This window comes from Ranitomeya variabilis, chromosome 4 (assembly GCF_051348905.1).
Source record: "Ranitomeya variabilis isolate aRanVar5 chromosome 4, aRanVar5.hap1, whole genome shotgun sequence".
Classification (NCBI taxonomy): Eukaryota; Metazoa; Chordata; class Amphibia; order Anura; family Dendrobatidae; genus Ranitomeya; species Ranitomeya variabilis.
In genome coordinates, this window is record NC_135235.1 from 198,201,890 (window position 1) to 198,225,724 (window position 23,835).

At 40.9% G+C, this 23,835-nt stretch overlaps 1 protein-coding gene across 1 annotated transcript in view; it reads right to left on the reverse strand.

Moving 5' to 3' along the window:
• CD37 (CD37 molecule) overlaps nucleotides 1-23,835 on the reverse strand; it is a 110,235-nt gene that overhangs the window by 34,132 nt on the left and 52,268 nt on the right. The window contains exons 2-4 of the mRNA XM_077259578.1: nucleotides 9,625-9,703; nucleotides 2,921-2,993; nucleotides 1,344-1,468 (exon numbers count right to left, since the gene is read on the reverse strand). Coding sequence (XP_077115693.1) covers nucleotides 1,344-1,468; nucleotides 2,921-2,993; nucleotides 9,625-9,690 — 264 coding nt within the window. The 5' untranslated portion in view covers nucleotides 9,691-9,703. The remainder of the gene's footprint in view (nucleotides 1-1,343; nucleotides 1,469-2,920; nucleotides 2,994-9,624; nucleotides 9,704-23,835) is intronic.

Below are 23,835 nucleotides of genomic sequence, written 5' to 3' on the forward strand. Positions count from 1 at the left end.
GGAAAAAGTTGGAATTGTTTTATTTTGGTTTTGGGTTTTTTTACATACGAGAAAAACAAATGCTATACTCGTGGTAATATTAAACACAGACCAAAATTGGATGAAAATTGGATTTAGCACTCTAATAAAAATGAGCTATGTTCTTTCTTGCATAGAAAAAAAAATCGACATTTGAATGAGGCTTTATTTTATGATCTGGGAGTTGTGTTTTGTCCTGATAAGGGGCAATAATCCTAAACAGCAGTCTGCAGTTGGGTGTCTCTTACTACTTGTGTCTCTCTCTTTTTAGATTGGCTCATATTCTTAGTCATGTTACGGGGTCAGACTTCAACTTATAGGGTAGCTACTTCGTACAGGTGGGTGAGAGCTAATTTTATACCTACCAACTACTCTGTGAATAATAAAAGAGAAATTAAAGTTTGCCCCTAAACACCCCAAAGCAGGCAATATGTCAATTTTGGATGGGGTTAATGCAAACCATGCCCCTTCCTGCCCAGGGTCATCTCTAAATTTGCTTGAACTGTTTAAAAAAAATTGGGACAATTCATGACTGTTACCGACAGTGTCTATGTAATAGATTGGTGCCAGGCTTTAGGTAAAAGGTTTCAAATAGGGGAACCCCCTTAAAGGAAAACTGCCACGTTATACAAGAAGTCCGATCTGAGAACAGCACGTTGTATAGAAGGCGAAGCTGAGCAGAATGATATATAGGTTTGTTGGAAGAGATTCAGTATAACTTGTATTTTATTCATGGAAATCCCTGGTGTATGTATGTATATGGTCCAGTGGGCGGGCCTATTTAGTGTTTGACATGCAGAGTACAGGGAAGACTGCCAATCACTGAGCAGGCCCGCCCACTGGACTCATATACATACAAACACCAGGGATATCAATGAATAAAATTCAAGCTTTACTGATACTTTTCCAACAAAATGTATGTCAATCTGATCAGCTCCTCCTGCTCTATAACATCCTGCCTGCAGATCAGATACTATTTTCAACAAGACAGGCTCCCTTTAATGATGTCTACATGCGGAAAGGTGTTGATCTTGTGGAATAAGCCATTCTAGGAGTTGTATAAGAGTAAAACATGGCTGCCATTTTCCAGAAATGCTTCTTTTGTCTGATTTTGGTCACTGGGGCAATACCAGACAAAGTCTATGGATAACGGTGGCGCTGCTCTACTGTCAGGTGTACTAGTTCTTCCCTTTAGCTCTTTATGACCTTGTTCGCTTACACTAGGTTTTCAGGTTTTCTGAAGATTCATCAATGACATAAATAATCTCTGGCAAACAACTCAGATGTTATGTACACCGAATGAACAGAAATAAAAGTTTGCTTACAAATCCAAGGAGACACTTGATCTCTTTTAATGAACCTAGACATCCCAGAAATCCCAGCAGCATGGTAAGGATCCCGACTCCTGAGAACACATAGGACCAAATCTTCAAGGTAGGAGTAGAAGACCCTGAGGGAGGAAAGACGGGGAGCGAGAGGGGAGAAACAGGTTACATAAATATGAAGAGCTGAATGACTCCGCTTTATTTCTGAAGATTTCAGCCCTAGCCTGGGGGGATCGAACTACAAAGATTCCTGCAAGTTGGAGCAGGGCCTTAATTCCCTTTCTTTATCCTTATGTCTCTATTTTCTCATGTCTGAACTTCATAATTGAGCTGTTTTATCTCAGCCTGGCTCACTTATTCTATGGGATCGAATGATTGAATAGTGTGTTCAAAAGATTGTAAGTTTATGCAACAACATAGTTTCACCTTTAATGAACCTGCCCGCAAATCGAGAAATTGCATAAATACAGAAAAACTAAATCTCATTTAACTGCATGTGTTTTGGGCTAAAAATAATTTTTCTAATTGGGTTTAATTAAAAATGTTGCGCCATTTATCTTCTATCACCTCTGTATTGCTGGCTGCAGAATGAGTCACCTGAGACTTCAGTAGTGAGCTCGTTCTGATGGTCCAATGGGAACGTTTCTAACTCATTTTATCTCTTTTCATGAGCTCCTCTCAGTTGATTTATGACTGCAGATCACAGGAAAATAAAGAGCCTGTAAATGCAAAATAGTGCAAAAAGTTTTCATAAAATTGAATTCCAAAAAACCTTTTGTCCTAAAGACATTAATTTAATTAAAATAAAATGGACAATTAATTTTCCTTTTGCGGTAGGGAAATTGGATATATGTCCTAGATTTACCCCACAGATTATAACTGATCACCGGATGCCCTAGTAGGTAGAGAAATTGTGATCTCTTTATCTTTAAGGAGCCCACTTTACAAAAAAAGGAAATTGACATGAAGGCGTTGTCCAGATTTGAAGTTCAAGTCTGCATTCACTTTATGGAACTGCAAACTTATGAATCCTACTGAGTGCACACTGTGCGCTGTCAGGATTCTCCAGTGTCGGGGGCGGGTGCATGACCACAAGTACAGTCACATGCCAACTAGACATGTGCAGACTCGCTCGATACAAGTGTATACTTTCTGTCAAGCACACCCTGTGTCAGCACCGGAGTACTGGTGTATCCAATAGGGTTTAGGTCTGGAGACAAGTGGTACACTGCCTACATTGTATCAAAGTTTCAGGTCTTCAGTCATGTCCCATGAAAAGATATAATAAACTATTTTCAAAAATGTGAGGGGTGTACTCACTTTTGTGATATTTTGTATGCTTCCTACCCACTCTAAAAGATGTATAAAGTCTTTTGTGCTAATATCTGGTTAGTAGTAAGGATAATGTGTGTTATTATATAACTCTCCAGGAAAGAATAGGTTAATGCTGACAGAAAGAAGACCACAATTTTAATGACAGCTGAGTCCAGCCAAAAAGCTCTCTTACTCTTTGTGGATGTAAACAAAAAGACATGGCATGTAAGCAACAGAGCCTCTCCAAAAATGATCTCACTCACCTATCATAGAGGCAAAACTGCTCCTGTCAAACAGGATCCAGAGTCCAAAACATAAGAGCACGCCTCCCAGGACCTGTCAGGAACAGAACATACAGTCACTCGATAAATCAATAGAAGGTCCAGTAATATCCTAACCAACATCTTATCTGTGATAGATTAGCCTGCACAAACAATTTGCCGCAAGTTACTCGTATTTGCATATGTTTTGCATACAATAGCTGAACTACAAAAGCAGAAGCCCTCTTAAGGGGTCTTCTTTTTTTTAATGGCCTTTGGCTCAATCTCGAGACATGGCAATGTGATGGATGAATGATCTGTAGGACGTTTGATATTGTAAATGCCAAGATAGGTCCACCAGGGTCTTCTCCTCTGTTATGTTGATAGTATCAAGCAATTTGGTTGTTGGTCTTCCTCTTTGCCTTGTTCCTTCTATTCTTCCATGATGTCTTTCTCCAGTGATTGCTCTCTTCATATGATGTGTCCACAGTAGGCAAGTCATAGCTTGGTGATCCTTGCTTCGAGTAACATATCTGGCTTGATTTGTTCCAAATTTGATTTGTTTGTTCTTCTTGCCATCCATGGTATTGACAACGTCCTTCTCCAGCACCATATTTCGAATGAGTCGATTCTTCTTCTGTCTTGTTTCTTTATCGTCCAGGTTTCGCAACCATAGAAAAGATCAGACTATGTATGAGCTGTGTCTACATCACCAGTTAAATGTTCCTTTTCCAGTGACTTCATTATTGATTTACCCATCGGTATTCTCCTCGTAAAGGGTCATACAAATAAGAAAAAACATTTTTAAAATGTCTTTTCTAAGGAATTATGAATTTATAGAGAGGGGATCCTTATTTTCCAGCCAAAAGTGAAGAATTGCAAAAAGCATCTGTGTGACGCTGGTCACTTTTCATTGCCAAGCCATGAGTCAGGATTATCAAGAAGTCCAAGGTCAGAAGCCAGGAGGGTATGTCATAAATAGAAGGAAGAGACAAAAACGTAGTCAGGTAATGTTCTAGGGTAAGAATACCAGGATAGTGGATCAGAACAGAAGGGGTTAAACAGACGGATGGTCAGAACGAGATCCATGGTCAGGCAACGAAAGATCAACATAATGAACTTGAGGCACAGAGGAAACAAACCTTACTATCTGAATGTAGGTCTGGCAGAGGTCTGGAAGAAACAGCTCAGTTAAGTAGCATGGCAATCACCTGGGACAATGAACACTTGGATACAGCCAGCGCCTCACAGTCTCAGATTGGATAGTCGAGCTGTCAATCAACACACTGACAGCTCAACAAGTCCCTATACCAGATTGAACTGCTGAGCTGTCAATAATTGTATCCCAGACACAATGAGGGATGGAATCATGACAATCTGTTTCTTTGGAGGACCAGTCCTATTTTGCATTACACAGATGGAAACTGTGCAATAGTTTATTTCCCCTCTGGTGGCACTGTAGGGAAATTGTACATGCACTGTCATGAGGTTTCCTCATATAAAAAAGCTAATCACTGGGGATCTCAACAGGGGATGCTTTGTAATCTTATTGTCAAGTACCCAATGGGTTGGCAAAAAAGGTGAATCCATTTAATGTATTGTGAGAGATGGAATGGCTCCAGTTATCAGCAGACAAATTCTAGATATAGAGCAGTAAAGGAAAGAGGAAGACAATGTTCCCACACTCGCCCTGGGATCCTGCAAGCAAGTTACAGACTGTTTCACGGTCTATGAAAAAAACAGTGCTGATGAAAATAGGAAATGCAACATTTAGAAGTTATGTTTCAGAAACATAACTTCAAATTCTTGGACCCCAATACAAAACCTGTAAGGGGCCCCCACTTATAATGTGTCAATCATAATGCTGGTATATTTTTACATGGCAGAAAGGCTTTTCACGCTTGAGTGGAAGTTTATATACTGGCCCGACCAGCCAGCATGTGAACTATGCCTGTAATTTAGATTTCAGAAAAATAGTACAGTTTGGGCTAAAAGTTTTGAGACTGACAAAAATTTAGTTTTTCTCAAAGTTTGCCACTTCAGTTTTTATAGCGGAAATTTGTATTAACTTTAGATTGTTCCGAGGAGTGATCAGATGAATTTCAAAATGTTGCAAAGTCATTTCTTGCCATAAAATTTAACTTAATCACATAAACCCTATTTCCAGTGAATTTCAGCCCTGCCAAAACTTATGAGAAAGTGTTAATGAGGACAAGGCAGCTGATTTCACTCTGTTATGCTGATTGTAATATAAAAGTAGGACTTGCGCTGCCAAAGACAACAGCAACATTTGCCCACAAACAGGTTGTCAATTGACAGTCATTTAGTGCTGCACATTGGCTGGTGCTCGTGCCTTTTAATTGGGCAGTTGTATTGGCACTGATACAGTGAGCTAATGAGTGTATTGAGTGAAATGACACACCCTTGATACAATTGTCTACAATTCGAACAGCGAGAAGGATCCATGGTTGGAGTTGGTCTTGTTAAAGTAATACTAACCTTCAGATCCAACAGAGTGGTTACAGACAACCCCTATGCCACAGGCCAACTCTGGACAGTGGCTATTATTGAGCCTAAAGAACTGAGAACTCAGCAATTAAAATAGAGTTTCTCAACTCTGTTTTGTAACCAACAAGATCTGTGCCTCCAGAATGTCTCCCTAGTGGGAGAGAAGGTGACCATTCTGTCAGTTGGCTCATATTGCGTAAATGACCATTGCAGTTAAATCTTGCTGTGTCCTTGTTAGTCACTGTGCTGTCTTCAAAGTGTTGTACCACGTTAAGGGTCACAAGTCATACACCCAAAATTGACCGTCTTACAAGTACGTGGGTTCTTATGTAACAGTTGTGGGAGTTGATAGTTTGCTCCCTAACACTCAATGATCAAATGTATTTGATGCTCTTGTATGTGGTAAAGTTATGATACCCACTGGGGCTGCAGTTAGCTGGGACAGGGTTAACTAGTGGCCAGCCCAGTTTGGGAGGGGGATCTGAGCATTAGTGGCAAGTGCAGGAAGTGACAAGTCAGTCAATGCAAGGGCAGCAGGCCTGGGCTGCCAGGCACAGCGTGGGCCTAATACTCGGGGCAGTGGATTTCCATAAATACCCTTCCGTGACATTCTGTCTAATGGCCTGGGGTAACCTTGAGATGATGTTGGGGACAGAGGCACACTAAGCTTGTGAAGATACAGGGAAAGATGCACTCAGACTGCATGGGATGGAAGGTATTGCAATCTGGATATACTGATAGAGGTGAGGAAGATTCTCTAGGGCTAGGAAAGCCAGAGAGAGAGAGGGACATGCCATCTATACCGAGAACCAGGGCTGAAGTTGTATCCAGTACCTGTGGGAAAGATGACAACTCATTGGGCCTTATCCTTTGTATCTGCCAGTAAATACCGTACAAACTGCCATTAACAAAGTTAAAGTTTGTTTTTTAAGAACGTCCTGGATTAATTGCTGCCCTGGTACCATAAGAAGGATTCCTGGAGTCAGCAGAGGCCTGCAAGCCAGAAGTAAGTGGAAAGCACCACATACTTAGCAGCACACCAGGACTGGGACACAACTTGTCTGTAGAATGCCAGAGGGAGTGGGGACCGAAGCTCGCCCATGACTACCTCGCTTGGGCATCTTACACTTACACTGCATTCATTCACATATTCAATGTAAATTGGTGGCTGCCACTTTTCCTCTGTCCTTTCTTGGGATTGGTCCAGACAACCAACAGGCCGAAAATTCTTCCATCAAAGAGTTCAATGACCCACATGGAAAGCAGAAGTCTGGTGCACAGCTGACATATGACCATCATGGCGGCGCCTTCCCTTTAGTGCAGAGCTAGCGTAGCAGAGTACAGTATTGGATCATTATAAGAGAGGGTAACACACTTCCTCTTTCGTAGAACTAATGTTCTTCTGGTCACTAGTATTTCATGACCTATTGTTATCCTGCAGACGTTGACAGAGCAGAGAGGAAAAATGACCAAACACAAGAGTAAATATAAGCTAAGAATCCAGAACTAGCATCCGGCATCTAATTATAGGTTAGTATAATAAATGAATTTTTCTTGGTGCAAATAATTAAGAAAATAGTATTAGTGTACTTTACAAAGATATGTTAGCGACCAATAAAGGCATACATACCAGGAGCGTAACTATAATAGCTGCAAGGGATGCAATCGTACCTGGATCTTTGAGCCTAGGTGACCAAAAAGGTCTCTTTGGCCTATATGAAAAGACTAGTGATGAGCGAATGTGCTCTGAAAAGGCGTTATCCGAGCATGTTCAAGGGCTAACCGAATATCTTGGGTGTGCTTGCAAAATATGTTCGATTCCCCGCGCTGGCATGTCTCGTGGCTGTTAGACAGCCTCAACACATGCAGGGATATCCTATTTGTTAGTCAATCCCTACATGTGTTGTGGCTGTTGAACAGTCGCGAGACATACAGGCACGGGGAATCAAACATATTTTTCAAACACGCCCAAGACACTCTGTTGGCATCCGAGCTCGGATAACGCCTTATTCCAGCACGTTCGCTCGTCACTAGAAAAGACCATTACTATTAAAGACTTTCAATAATTGGGGGTCCCATTGGAGCTATTGCATTGGGGTCTACAAGCTTCAAGTTACGCCACTGATACATACCAAAGAGGAGGATTGCCGGAATACTATGGGGCCCTTTTACTGGGTGTTGGGAACTTGTGCAGAATTTATTCAGAAAAATATACAATAAAAAAGGAGACAGGTAAAGGCCCAATAGTTATGGAAAGTGGCACAAGGGATAAATAGAGACCAGGTGATACTGTAATAGGTGGCGACACCTGGCACCCTAGTGGGAGGGCCCATTTTGATTTATTTCAGGGCTCCCGCTACTGCTTATCAATGTTGTACAATAGTGTGGAAATACTAAAAAAATTATGTAAAGTTAAAGATCTTCGTTACAGTATAGCCTTAATATGGGTTATACAGTCATGGTGAAGAGTTCATATAAAACACCATCCAAAATCGTCCCCTTTGCCAAGCATAGTTTTAATACTTGTGTACCACACCCGGAAAATTTCTAGGTTTCTTAATATTGTTTCTGAGAAAATGTCTAAAAGCTTGAACACCATTCATGGATAAAGCATGTTACTAAAATGTTGCCAAGCTCATCAGAGTGTCCTTTAGGAAAACTTTACAGGAAATATGCAGCAACAGTTCAGTCCATGACAGTGTATTCTCGATTTATGAAGTTATAGCGGCAGACCATTGTCAGGAACGGGCATCAGCCCATATCGCTCGTCGGTTGTTTCAGGCGCCGTGCCTGGTCAGTTCTGGATGCGTATTAGACAAGCTGTAAAAACGTGTAAGAATTTGATATCGAATCCAATAAGAGGTAAAATTGAGCCATAAAAAGAATGGCAACGAAAAAAGCATAAAGAGAGTGAATTGTATTCCAAAACCACTATGCGAGGAAAAGATTGTAAGAGGACCAAAGGAATCAATGACTAGGAGCACTAGCGGACACAGACAGAAGAGGGCCCCTGTGCAAAAACAAGATATGGACCCTTCATCATAATGCACTCATGTTTTGGAGCTGGATTTTGGCCCCCTGACCTCTTGGGCCCTTGTGAGATTTTCTGCTTTTTCGTTTTTCGCTCCCCTTCTTCCCAGAGCCGTAACTTTTTTTTGCTGTCAATATGGCCATGTGAGGGCTTGTTATTTGCAGAACGATTTGTACTTTTGAACACCATTAGTTTTACCATATACTGTACTGGAAAACAGGATTTTTTTTACGATGTTCACTAAATGCGAAAACTGACTTGCCATTATGATTCTCCAGGTCAGTATGAGTACGTTGATAACAAAAATGTATAAGGTCTTTTTTTTTTAAGTGGTGAAAAAAAATCCAAAGGTTCTTTTTTTTTTGACTCCATTTTCCGAGACCTGTAGTGTATCTGTTTTTCGGGATCTTGGGCTGGGTGAGGGCTTAGTGAGCCCTTGGAATTTTAGGTTTGCAAATTTTGCCTTTGTTTTCATTTTCCAGATGTTTACTGCCAATTCATCATTTATTACTTTTTCAAAAGTTGATTTATTTTTGTGAAAATATACTCCAGCAACTCCCTCCCCTCCACCCGAAGTGATTGCATGCCTTAAATTTTTGCACAAATTATGTAAGATTTTAACGGAACATGCAAGCTTTTTGCTTTAAAAAGGCACAAAAACAGTATAGGGCAAAAATAAAGAGCATTTTAGATTTAGTTCAAAATTTATAAACCCAAACATGGTTTTGTATTATTAATAAAAAAGTTAGACCCCAATACATTAAGATTGGGTTTTTGCACGCCAGTCTTAATGAAGCGTGAGCTAAAGAAAAATGTGTCAGATTCATTAAGAAGCATTTGGCGTAAAAATTCCAAAAGATGCTAAATTTTCATGCAATTTTGAGTTGCGTGAAAATTTTTACTTTACTAATTTGTAGCATAAACTGCTTGATGAATAGTGGCTTTAGTTTGTTTATTTAGAGACTTGATAGTTCAGGAATATGAGAAAATGGTGCAAAATTTTTGTATATTTGCTGTATTCATTAATAGACTTAAGATATTTTGTAACCCAGAAAATGTGAGAGGTTATTACGTCACTCAAGAATTACAGACTTAAGAGTCCATAAAATAATATATTTTTAAACTGTAATATGGAAATGTAAAAAAATGAAATCCACATGGTACTCACAAAGAAAAATAGGTTGAAGACAAACAGGAAATATTTTGTCACACTCAGGCAGCCTTTCATAGCCATCTTCTCTTTCCTCCTGTACAAAAACAAAGTTACATACTCGTCATTGTGCGGACATTATTCTATTGTGTCGTCCATTTTCAATGTATATAATTGTATACAGTTTATGTAAAATGGAAGATGAGCAAACAGTGTCTGTTCTCTTTTGCTTCCTCAGCTTTGTGGACACAGAACAAAATTTTCGTTCACGTTATGGTAGGTCTTGATTCCAGGCCAGAAAAGGTTAGCAGTCTTGGCTTTTCTGTCCCTTGTAATGACCTTAAAGTCAGCCACCCATATTAGAGGACTGCTGGCTGAACGATGTTTTGGCTGATTGTTCGGCTGACGGCCATCTCAGCCTTCTCTCCATACACATGAGTGCTCGTTCGGCCGAGCTCATGTGTTCTCTACGAGAAAGCCACCAATACACATCTGCTGGTGGCTTAGCTCTTGGAGAACAAAGTAATCGACAGTCCAAAATCAGAAATGTCCCACTGACCTCTCCCCGAAATTCAGTTGGTCGGCACCCCCATTAACATTGGTGTGTCAGCCATATCCGTTGATATCGACATTAGTCAAATGAGTACAGGGACCTTAAGGTTTTTTATTTTTCTAATTTTCATTGCTAACCAATATTGCAGATCTTCTGGTTGAAAAGCTATGTAAAGATTCACAGCACTATAAGAACGGGGAATCTGAAGACCCAAAGATTCATATCACTATAAGAACGGGGAATCTGAATCTCAGTGCAGTCACTGCCATAAAGCATACTTCGACTAGGGTGACAAAGATTACATTGGCTCTGGAGGCCCACTGTTCAGCTAAATCTAAATATTACATTACTCTCAATGAAAATGTTACCTCTGCATCTATATAATAATAAACTGGGTCGTTTCTTAAATGAACGATGAGATGCTGTTTTTGTCGAGAGTCTTATGCCAACTACTACTTTATGTAAGAGTTTAAGGAATCTGCACAGAGGCCCACCGGGAGATTCTCCTGCTCTCCTGTGGGCCAGTCCAAGACTCTTTCTATGAGATGTTTGCCATATAGGATATTTGGCTGCTACCAATATTATTTTTAGCTAAGTTTGTATATTAGATAACACAATTATAGACCCAAAGTGCTTCAAATAATATTTCCATTTCCCAAATGATAAGCAGTCATGTGTTTCTAAAAGCTTATGTTATTGACTAAATGTATATCCTCCGGGGTCTCTTATCATTAAACAGCTGACTCAGGTTGTCTACTGCACTTTAGGAGAACCGTTCCAAAACACTATTAATCACTTTAAATATAGTGCCCTTATGCAAATCAAGCCCCATGTGAGTCCAGTGTACCAGCATTGAGATCTACTTTGATGTATGAACCTGGTTTATCCAAAACCCATAAAAATAATGGCGTAAAAAAAAATTAAATTGATTTTATACAACAATGAGAACTAAAACAGATTAGCAATTCTATAGAAGTAAGAAGAAGGAAAAGGCAGCGTAATCAACTACGGAGCAGAAACAATTGCACACACTTTGGTTTTACTCCACATTAATGTATTTATTAGACGGAAGTCCATTCCCCAGTAATAATGGTCATTATATGTAATGGGTAGATTATCAGTAGGTAGAAAATCAGATTGAAATACAAACCAGATGAAGACCATGAAGATGGCTGAACACCCATGTAAAAAATGGGTCTAGCCTTGGTTGGCCCTGTCGCCCTTCTTACTAGCTGGCAAGCACTTGTGCAGGACTCTCCTCTCTGTAGAAATTGTATGCAGTGCCCCAGAGTCTGGTTGTTGCAGTAACGTCGCTCTTCCACCAGGGGGAGTGATGGTACGTCTGATTGCACTAAAAGAGTTCACCTTGCAGGTATCACAGACACACATTACACTTCACACTCCGGCCGCCAGGGGGCGCAAAAGGTCCTATCTATTAGGCCACTCCTCACACATGGGTAAAACTGGGGGGTTGGATAGGAAGTTAGACAGAAAGTAGCTGGGGAGAGTTCGAGAGAGGACCTGTCAGGGGTGGGATCCTGACAGCGGCCTAGCACAGACAGTCTGTTTCGGAGCCGTGCCTTATAGCGGCAGACTCCTAAGAAAGGACACGAAGCGAAGTATATTGTGGAGAAGTGAGAAACGAGATCACAGCACAAAGGAGATAGAACCAGAAGGAGTCGTGCCTCAAGATCAGCAACATCCTTCTGAGACGTGTAGCCGGCGGCCGGAACGCCGAGGAAGTAAGAGACTCTACGCATTACTTTGAACTACGGCCGGGCAGTTAACTTTAGGTTGGCTGTCTCACCTTTACACCTAACGAAGACAACGGAGGCAATTGTGGGAGAGGGGCGTCATACGGGTACGTCCTATCCATATCATCTGGGGGACGGAGAGAAAGAACAGAAACATACACGACAGTTGTGAGGACTATCCCGTGGTGCTCAGCAGGGAAGTACTACAACACACAGGCGCTGGTAGGAAGGTCACTGATTTCCACCTGTAAAGGGAACTCTGGATGTGCCTTCGGACCGGCCGGTCTCAGACAGCCCTGTTAGCAGTGCTCTGGATTGTGGATGCCGAAGCCTTCAGTAAAGAGGTAAAGAGACTGCAACCCTGTGTCCTCGTTATTTACTGCGACCTACACCGTCACCTACATTTTTAATTGGGCGCCCCTTAGCAGGGCCACGGACCGGGTCAGGCCACCGTGACATCCCCAGAACAGAGAGAGAGACCCGGTACCGAGTACCCCGTTGCCCTGCATTTGGGGGCCGCTCCATGTATAGTTAGAAAGAAAGCGGGAAACGTCTCGAAGGGTTATGGGAAGTGCGTGGTGAAGGAACAAACACCAAGGTACTCCTGCCCTTAGTGGAAAAACTCAACATCATAATGGAGGCACATTTTGACCTTTGTTATTGAGCCCCCTCTTTTCTGTATACATGCTGCATGAAGGGTGCATGGAAGGAACATTAAGATGACATGACTTCTCCGTTGGTTTCAAGTTCTTTCTTTGTAAATTCTTCATCCTTCTTTTAGCTTTTTGATGTACTTTTATCATAAAAGGTTGAAAATATAATATTTCCATTTTCTAGAAAAGGCTTTCATCAACATGCAAAACAGGAGACACCTGCACAAACCACATACTCCACATCTAGAAGGTCATTAGAATATCACCTCCTACTACTGTAGATGATACTTACGACTACCTGTATTCTTCCCTCTATACTGTGATCTCATTAACTGAACGGGTCTGCAAATCTATGATGAACAAGGGGGAGAAAATGACAACTTGTTGCTGAAACTTGTGTGACTATCCTCAGTCAGTGAACACAAAGAAGCCTCTTCGATACCTGTGATTATCAGTGCAATAATTTTTTTAAAATTAAGACCAGGGACCAGTTGATTTTTTAAAGAAAATCTAGAAAACAACAACAACCACTGAAGAGAGCGATATGGTCTCTATATTATTTAGAATGTTTGAGAAAATCCCACAAAAAGGTGACACATCCCAGGCAGTCAGAAGAACTGCTACCAAAGCCTTCCCAAATTTCCAGGAAAGCAGCTCTTCTGGATGGTTTCTTCTGTGAGATGCAACAGATGGAGCCCCATCATCTAAATGCACATTTAGAGTGGCCTGTAAAAGGGCATAGCTAAAATGAGTGCTTTGTGCTCTGACATCAATGGCCGCCTGTAAAGTCATCCCTAAAAGTTGGCAAGTATTTAATAAACTATCTTCTGGCATCTAGTTCTTTTTTTAAAAAAAGAGTCAATGTAGATTGAACTGCTGGATTTTTGGGTACTCCATTGAGAGACTCTCAGAAAGAAGGGACACCTATAGGACAGCCAAGAGAGTTGGTAATTTTCAAAGGTGCCACTAAAGGTTTTCAAAACCTCAGCACTTTTGGAGTTTTTCTTATGCGGGACGCTGGAGGATGATCTGTCAACAGTTGGAGATGCATCATCAAATACACACCAAGAAGGCATAGGAGAGACATGGAAAAAGAGGCATAGCTAAGGGTGGCTATTTTGAGTACTGCACTTTGTACTTTGGTGCCAATTTCATTCATGAAGGGTATCTGTAAAAATTTGCAAATATGTAATAAACTATCTGCTGGTACATACTCCTCTTTCTTAAAAATATTGACAATGCAGCTTGAAACCTTAGATTTAGGGCTACTCGATTGTAGTTATGAGAGATGGAAACAGGCAAATGTTTCACATCCCTCATAAACCATGCTTGCCAACTTTTTTTGGAAGGTGCCGAAAAAAAACGGGACCTTAAAGACCACCAGAAAATTTCATGTGCATGATGCTGAGATGGACTGTCATCAGATGAAGTTTTGACATCAAAATGCACATCTAAATAGCATGGAAGGGGCATGGAGGGGAAGGGAAGGGCATCCTTAAAAGTTGACCAATATGTTATGAACTACAATAGAATAAGCCACATTCATGCACAGCCATCTCTACTGGGCTGGGGGCCACACAGAATGGCATTGTATGTGGCCCTTGCCTTGTAGGCTGCGCTCTTCTGATTTAAACAGAGAGAGCTAACCTAGAATGTATTCTAAACTACTTAACAGTAAAAAACAAATTATTTTATGGATGATAATTGATCTGAGCCACGCTTTTCTGAGAGGTCTCAGATTGCTTGTTAACCCCTTAATGACCATGCCAATTTTTACAATTCTGTCCACTGTCGCTTTATGAGGTTGTAGCTCTGGAACGCATCAACGTATCCCACTGATTTTGAGTTTGTTTCTTCGTGACATATTGTGCTTCATGTTAGTGGTAAAATTTATTCAATATGACTTGCGTTTATTTATGAAAAAAATGGAAATTTGGCAAAAATTTTTGAAAAAGTTGCAATTTTAAAATTTTAAATTTTTGTGCCCTTAAATCATTCTAAAAACTGCACCCCTCAAGGTGCTCAAACCCACATTTAAGAAGTTATTATCCCTTCAGGTGTTTCACGAGAACTAAAGCAATGTGGAAGGTAAAAATGAACATTTCACTTTTTTCACAAAAAATTTACTTTAGACCTAAACTTTTTTTATTTCCACAAGGGTAACAAAAGAAAATGGACCACAACATTTGTTGTGCAATTTCTCCTGAGTACAGTCATACCCCGTATGTGGGGGAAAGCCACTGCTTGGGTGCATAGCAGGGCTCAGAAGGAAGGGAGCATTGTTTGACTTTTTGGACCCAAAATTGTCTGGAATTAATGGCGGGCACGTTTGGAGACCCCTGCTGTACCTAAACAGTGGAAATCCCCCAATTCTAACTCCAACCCTAACATAGCCCTACCCTTGACCCTAATCTCAACCCTAACCACAACCCCAACTCCAACACCACCCTAACCCCAACACTCCAACTATAACCCCAACACTCCAACTGTAACCCCAACACAACCGTAACCCCTAACACAACCCTAACGTCAACACAACCCTAACCTCAACACCACAACCGTAACCCCCACACCACAAACATAACCCCAACACCACAACTGTAACCCCAACACAACCCTAACCCTAGCCCCAACCCTAACCCTACTGTTGTGGCCAAAAGTATTGACACCCCTGCAATTCTGTCAGATAATACTCAGTTTCTTCCTGAAAATGATTGCAAACACAAATTCTTTGGTATTATTATCTTCATTTAATTTGTCTTAAATGAAAAAAACACAAAAAGAATTGTCCTAAAGCCAAATTGGATATAATTCCACACCAAACATAAAAAAGGGGGTGGACAAAAGTATTGGCACTGTTCGAAAAATCATGTGATGCTTCTCTAATTTGTGTAATTAACAGCACCTGTAACGTATCTGTGGCACCTAACAGGTGTTGGCAATAGCTAAATCACACTTGCAGCCAGTTGACATGGATTAAAGTTGACTCAACCTCTGTCCTGTGTCCTTGTGTGTACCACATTGAGAATGGAGAAAAGAAAGAAGACCAAAGAACTGTCTGAGGACTTGAGAAACCAAATTGTGAGGAAGCATGAGCAATCTCAAGGCTACAAGTCCATCTCCAAAGACCTGAATGTTCCTGTGTCTACCGTGCGCAGTGTCATCAAGAAGTTTAAAGCCCATGGCACTGTGGCTAACCTCCCTAGATGTGGACGGAAAAGAAAAATTGACAAGAGATTTCAACGCAAGATTGTGCGGATGTTGGACAAAGAATCTCGACTAACATCCAAACAAGTTCAAGATGCCCTGCAGTCCAAGGGTACAACAGTGTCAACTCGTACTATCCATCGGCATCTGAATGAAAAGGGACTGTATGGTAGGAGACCCAGGAAGAGCCCACTTCTTACCCCGAGACATAAAAAAGCCGGGCTGGAGTTTGCCAAAACTTACCTGAAAAAGCCTAAAACGTTTTGGAAGAATGTTCTCTGGTCAGATGAGACATAAATAGAGCTTTTTGGGCAAAGGCATCAACATAGAGTTTACAGGAGAAAAACAGAGGCATTCAAAGAAAAGAACACGGTCCCTACAGTCAAACATGGTGGAGGTTCCCTGATGTTTTGGGGTTGCTTTGCTGCCTCTGGCACTGGACTGCTTGATCGTGGGCATGGCATTATGAAGTCTGAAGACTACCAACAAATTTTGCAGCATAATGTAGGGCCCAGTGTGAGAAAGCTGGGTCTCCCTCAGAGGTCATGGGTCTTCCAGCAGGACAATGACCTAAAACACACTTCAAAAAGCACTAGAGCACTAGAGCACTGGAGACTTCTAAGGTGGCCAGCAATGAGTCCAGGCCTGAATCCCATAGAACACCTGTGGAGAGATCTAAAAATGGCAGTTTGGAGAAGGCACCCTTCAAATATCAGGGACCTGGAGCAGTTTGCCAAAGAAGAATGGTCTAAAATTCCAGCAGAGCATTGTAAGAAACTCATTGATGGTTACCGGAAGCGGTTGGTCACAGTTATTTTGGCTAAAGGTTGTGCAACCAAGTATTAGGCTGAGGGTGCCAATACTTTTGTCTGGCCCATTTTTGGAGTTTTGTGTGAAATGATCAATGTTTTGCTTTTTGCTTCATTCTCTTTTGTGTTTTTTCATTTAAGACAAATTAAATGAAGATAATAATACCAAAGAATTTGTGTTTGTAATCATTTTCAGGAAGAAACTGAGTATTATCTGACAGAATTTTAGGGGTGTCAATACTTTTGGCCACAACTGTAGCTATAAACCCAACCATAACCCGAACAGAAAAAAATTATTTTATTATTTTTACCTAACTAAGGGGGTGATAAAGGGGTGGTTTGATTTACTATTTTTTTATATTGATCACTGTGATAGGGTCTATCACAGTAATCAAAATGAACCAACAGGAGAAATCTCCCTCCCTCCCTCTATCTGAAACTGAACCTGTCAAAAACTGAACTCCTCGTGTTCTCTCCCTCTACTAACCTACCTTTGCCTGACATTGCCATCTCCGTGTGCGGTTCCACCATTACTCCAAAACAACATTCCCGCTGCCTTGGGGTCATCCTTGATTCCGAGCTTTCATTCACCCCCCACATCCGATCACTGGCTCGCTCTTCTTATCTGCATCTCAAAAACATTTCTAGAATTCGCCCTTTTCTTACTTTCGACTCTGCAAAAACTCTTACTGTTTCTCTTATTCATTCCCGTCTGAACTATTGTAACTCTCTACTAATCGGCCTCCCTCTTACCAAACTCTCCCCGCTCCAATCTGTCCTGAATGCTGCTGCCAGGATCATATTCCTCACCAACCGTTACACCGATGCCTCTACCTTGTGCCAGTCATTACACTGGCTACCCATCCACTCCAGAATCCAGTACAAAACTACTACCCTCATCCACAAAGCACTCCATGGCTCAGCACCACCCTACATCTCCTCTCTGGTCTCAGTCTACCACCCTACCCGTGCCCTCCGCTCCGCTAATGACCTCAAGTTAGCAACCTCAATAATCAGAACCTCCCACTCCCGTCTCCAAGACTTTACACGTGCTGCGCCGATTCTTTGGAATGCACTACCTAGGTTAATACGATTAATCCCCAATCCCCACAGTTTTAAGCGTGCCCTAAAAACGCATTTGTTCAGACTGACCTACCGCCTCAACGCATTAACCTAACTATCCCTGTGTGGCCTATTAAAAATAGAAAAGAAAAAAAAAACACAATCTGGTTCCTCGCATCATGTTCTCATACACTTTATGCAGTTAATAGCCTCTGTGTCTGTACTGCTACATACTTAGGCTGTTAACTGGTTCATGCAGCTTTACATGAACACCCGAGCCTTACACTATGGCTGGTCCAAATAACTAAAGCAATTGTTACCATCCACCTCTCGTGTCTCCCCTTTTCCTCATAGTTTGTAAGCTTGCGAGCAGGGCCCTCATTCCTCCTGGTATCTAATTTGAACTGTGATTTCTGTTATGCTGTAATGTCTATTGTCTGTACAAGTCCCCTCTATAAGTTGTAAAGCGCTGCGGAATATGTTGGCGCTATATAAATAAAAATTATTATTATTATTATTATTATTATTGTTGACGGGTGCCGGCCAGTAGATCTCGGCAGGCGCACTGCGCATGCACCAACCATTTTCTTCCCGGAAGAAGACGGTGAGGACCGGAGGACAGAGCCGGAGGGACCGGGGGACACCAGAGGTATTGGGGGGGCTCGGGGACACCCATTTTTCTCTCGTCTGATGTGCTAGATCATATCAGAGGAGAGAGAAATAAATGGGAAATCAGACTTTTTTTTGCGGTCAACGTTATTCGGTGAAAAACAGTGATTGCAACACTGGGGATGGTAAAAACCAACCTGAATCATGTTCTTCGGGGTCTCGGCCGAGACCCCGGAGATTTTCCGACGCTGGGGGCGCTAGAACCTTATTTCTCAGTGCTGCTAAAAAGCGGCACTAAGGAATAAGTACACTTTACTGCCGCCGTTAAAAGGCATATCAGCGGTTGTTATTGATGAAAGGAATTAAGTATTCGGTATCTCTTTAAAAAAAAAAAGTCTTGACGAACTTAGAAAATAATCAGATGAATATTACTACCACTTTATTTTTTATTCAAGAACTGAAAACATATTCAGAGATTTCTTTACATTCCTGCAATGAAAATACCTAAAGATCATTAGGTGATTATGTGTTATTATTCTGGGGGGAGACCCATATACTGCAATTATCGTGTTAACATAATGGACTTAATGGCTATTCCAAACTAGTTAACTTGTAATCTTCAACGTCTTGAGTTGAATGTCCTCTGGAGAGTATCGCAAGTCTTAAAGCATGGAATATTAACCGCAGCTTGACGTCCACCAATCCAGGTCCTGCATGATTACCGCCATGAATAATTTAGTGGGTATGTAATGTAAATGTGGATGTAAATGTTGATGGAAGGGATGGCCTAATTGTATGAAAGACTGATCCAACAGGAGATGTGGAAATACAGATTGTAGCACATGGACTCCATTATTCACCTAGACCTCGTTCTTTATGTGCGTGTTCCCTTGCAAAGGTGAAGGAAGGGTCACAGATGTTGTACAGTATGAGTGAAGAAGAATGCCAAAGAGATCTGGAAAGCTAAGAGCAAGAGGGAAACTAAGGAGAAAAAATTAAGTATCTGCAGACAGAATTGCTGTGTGCCATTTGTAATGACTCAGTCTCCTAAACTTGCTCAGACAGCCGAATTGGCAAAGAGAACAGTGTTATAAACACTATGCAGTGGAAGGGAGACCATGATAGAGATCATGCATTTAGACTCAAGAAAAGTTACAACAGAGGTTTTCAGGATCACTGTTTGCAGTTGGCGATATCCACAGAGAAACTTTACCCCTTAGATCCCCCGTCAAAGACCTCTCAGCTGGCCAAACCAGTTGCCTGCTTTGCACTGATGATTGGTACAACCCCACCCCTTCCCCACATCGAAACATGTGTCTGCAAATGGAGTTTCAGGTTTGGCTTCTAATGGTTAGGCGTTGCTCTTAAAAGGGTCGATACTGACCAAGCTATGACTTGTCTCTTTGGACACATGATACAAAGAGAGCAATCACTGGAGAAGGACATCATGGTCAGAAGAATATAAATAAGGCAAAGTGGAAAACCGGCAAACCGATGGCTTGATACTATCAGGATAATGGTGGAGAAAACCATGGTGGCCCTATTTAGGCTTGCACAAGATAGATCTTCCTACAGAGCATTCATCCATGAAGTGCCATGGCTCGAAAAATTCAGCTGAAGGTGGTTAAAAAAAAAAAATTGACATGAAGCCAGTTCCAGATCCGTACATAGCTGTGTGGCCACTGTGCAGGGAAAAATTATAATGGGACACATCACTACGCCAGTTCTGCAACACTCTCTCACCCTCTCCCAAGTTCACGGGGAGATTTGAAGGTTAGATCCCCACCAATCATAAAATTCTAGTGTTATGCCTTCACTTCACACACTGGTGGACACAGACAGAAAAGGACCCCTGAGCTCATCATATTGCACAATTCCACCTCCTTTGTGAGCGGAAATGCCCCTTTACCTCTTGGGCCCCTATGTGGTGCACAGATTGCAACAATGGGGTGCTTCCCCCTGATTTCACGACCTTGGCATATGAGACATTTTCCTTCCAGACTTTTTGATTTTAAGGGGAAATTATCTTTGATATGAGCAAACAACTAAATCTATTAGGTGCAGATGGAGGAACTCCCCTATAAGCTGTAAACTCAATGAGCAAGCCATTTGCTTTTGTTATTGAACTCTTCACGATAGGAAATGGTGAAAGGAACGAACAACAGGAAAATGGAAAGAGATTGATGTCAGCAGGTGCAGAACAAGGGGAGTTGCTTGTTTCAGCCCCAGGTCTGGAAGCGCAGAGAAGAGTTACATTCTTGTTTTAATGACCTTTGAAATATAACTGACCGGTCAATGTGCATTCGAAAGCAAAAGTACACTAAGCTGGATTTTAGTATAGAAACAGTAAGATTTACGGTGTCTCCCTATCCCTATTCATTGTACAATTTACAGTGCTGGTGTTTTTTTTCTTGTTTTTTTTTGTATAGAAAATGCTTCTCACAAATATCTTCTATCAGATACCTCGCAATTACCATCATCTTGTTGTATCCATTATGAAAATTTTCTTAACCTAGATGTTTATGCTATAAGGTTTGTATTGAGTTTGAAAGTTATTAACTATCCATAGGATAGATGATAACCGGGGGTCCAACCAGTGGGATCCAACAAATCCCTAAAATAGAGATCTGCAGAGCCCCTTCTGGATGAGGAGACAGTGAAGCTTGGGCACCACCACTCCATTGATCCATTCATTGTTTATAAATCTACCAGACATATTTAGTCAAGTAAAATTAATTATATTACATGTCCTAAAAAATTGCCTAATGCAGGTCTACTACTATTGATCCCAATAAAGGGGTAGGGGCATTACCATCCAAAAATTGAGCAGTGACTGTTAATGAATGGGAGTTAAAGGGGTTGTCCGGGACTTTTACATTCATGACTCAGTTGGCCAGGTGATGCAGATTTCCCAGCTTTATAAAAACTCAGCCTTCTCTAACCTTATTCCAAAAAGCAGCAGTCAATGAAAATGAAAGGACACCTAGCCCAGTGTCTATTTCTATATTTGAGACCCAGTATAGTCCATGGGGTTTCCGGTACGATAAATACGCACCGAGGTAATGTACATTTTGGGGAACTGCAATTATGTCAAAAAGGAAGTGACCAGTTACTTATCTTACGCTTTGTTCTGCAGTGCAGATGAGTGAGAAATATCTATTACTAATTAAAAGTTCCCTTCCCTTCAGAAAGAGACTTCTATACATTTACATAAGATTGACGTTGCTTTCTTTTATATCATCATCTCAGCCTTTTCTTGGAACAGTCATTTATTCCAGTTGTGAGCAGATCCTATAGTAAAGTATAGTAAAGTATAGTAAAGTAGCCATGCTGCTCCTGGAGTTTGAACCTTCTTCCTCCAGGCAGATAGAGTGTCCACTTGAATTATGAGGATATTTTACATGAAACATCATACTTTATTTTTATGGGCTATATATATATATATATATATATATATATATATATATATATATATATATATATATATATATATATATATATATATATATATATATATATATATATATATATATATATATATATAAAGAAAGACAGCACAAAAAAAATTGAAAAAAAAGGGCTTTAATGCCTGAACGGCGTGAACTATATATATATATATATATATATATATATATATATATATATATATATATATATATTTTATTTATTTTTATTTATTTTTTTTCTTCCCAAGACTTTTACTTGTTTATGATATCCTCAAGAATAAGATTCTACATTGCCTATATCAGTTTTGTGGCTCTTTGCATTTCAGTTGACTCCAGAGCCCCCTAAAATATAACGCCAAGAATTGAGGTCACACTAACACTTTCTAAAGTGTCTGTATGACATCCCTGTCCAGTGAGTCCATGCCTCTTCTAATACATGACAGTATCCTGCTGGTCTTAGAAATTACTGATTGACATTGCACGCAGTTACTTAGTCTGCGATCTACAAGTCCACCCAGATCCTCCTCTACAAGCGACTCTCCTAGTTTTACTCTCCCTGATTGACATTACATGATGTTATTTAGTCTGTGATCTATAAGGACATCCAGATCCTTCTCTACAAGTGACTCTCCTAGTTTTACTCTCCCTGATTGACATTACATGATGTTATTTAGTCTGATCTATAAGGACATCCAGATCCTTCTCTACAAGTGACTCTCCTAGTTTTACTCTCCCTGATTGACACTACATGATGTTATTTAGTCTGTGATCTATAAGGACATCCAGATCCTTCTCTACAAGTGACTCTCCTAGTTTTACTCTCCCTGATTGACATTACATGATGTTATTTAGTCTGTGATCTATAAGGACATCCAGATCCTTCTCTACAAGTGACTCTCCTAGTTTTACTCTCCCTGATTGACATTACATGATGTTATTTAGTCTGTGATCTATAAGGACATCCAGATCCTTCTCTACAAGTGACTCTCCTAGTTTTACTGTCCATGATTGACACTGCACACAGTTATTTAGTCTGATCTACAAGTACACCCAGATCCTCCTCTACAAGTGACTCTCCTAGTTTTAGTCTCCCTGATTGACACTACATGATGTTATTTAGTCTGTGATCTATAAGGACATCCAGATCCTTCTCTACAAGTGACTCTCCTAGTTTTACTCTCCATGACTGACATTAAATAACATCATGTAGTCTGTGATCTATAAGGACATCCAGATCCTTCTCTACAAGTGACTCTCCTTGTTTTACTCTCCCTCATTGACATTGCATGCTGTTATTTACTGTGATCTACCAGTACATCCAGATCCTCCTTTACAAGTGACTCTCCTAGTTTTAATCTCCCTCATTGACGTTGCACGCTGTTATTTATTCTGTGATGTACCAGTACACCCAGATCCTTCTCTACAAGTGACTCTCCTAGTTTTACTATCCCTAGAACATATGGTTTCATATGGTACATCTTTCATAAACCCAGAGATTTATTTAAATCACTAACGAGACACAAATGAATACACTGGAGACACAGATGAAAGGGACTATCAGTACAAATTCTTATAGTGTCAATGTTGAACTTTGGTATTGTGAAAAAGGGATTTCCCACTTGTAGATGACATCCCAGGCTGATGTGTGGGAACTAATGATTGTTAATTTGATTGTTCGATCCCCAAATAGCTGGCATATTTTCCGCAGCACAGGTTAATATTTTGTATCGATCGTTAATAGTTTTTAGGCTGCATAAAAGATGCAATCAGTTGATGAACGAGCTGGTTGCTGCCATGTTTGCACAGGTCAAAGATTAGAGACAAGAGTTCTCACTAGAGCTTGTTTGGACATTTATTGGCTTGTTAAAGGGAACCTGTCACCCCCAAAATCGAAGGTGAGCTAAGCCCACTGGCATCAGGGGCTTATCTACAGCATTCTGGAATGCTGTAGATAAGCCCCCGATGTATCCTGAAAGATGAGAAAAAGAGGTTAGATTATACTCACCCAGGGGCGGTCCTGGTGCGGTCCGGTCCGGGGCTTCCCATCTTCTTACAATGACGTCCTCTTCTTGTCTTCACGCTGCGGTTCCGGCGCAGGTGTACTTTGTCTGCCCTGTTGAGGGCAGAGCAAAGTAC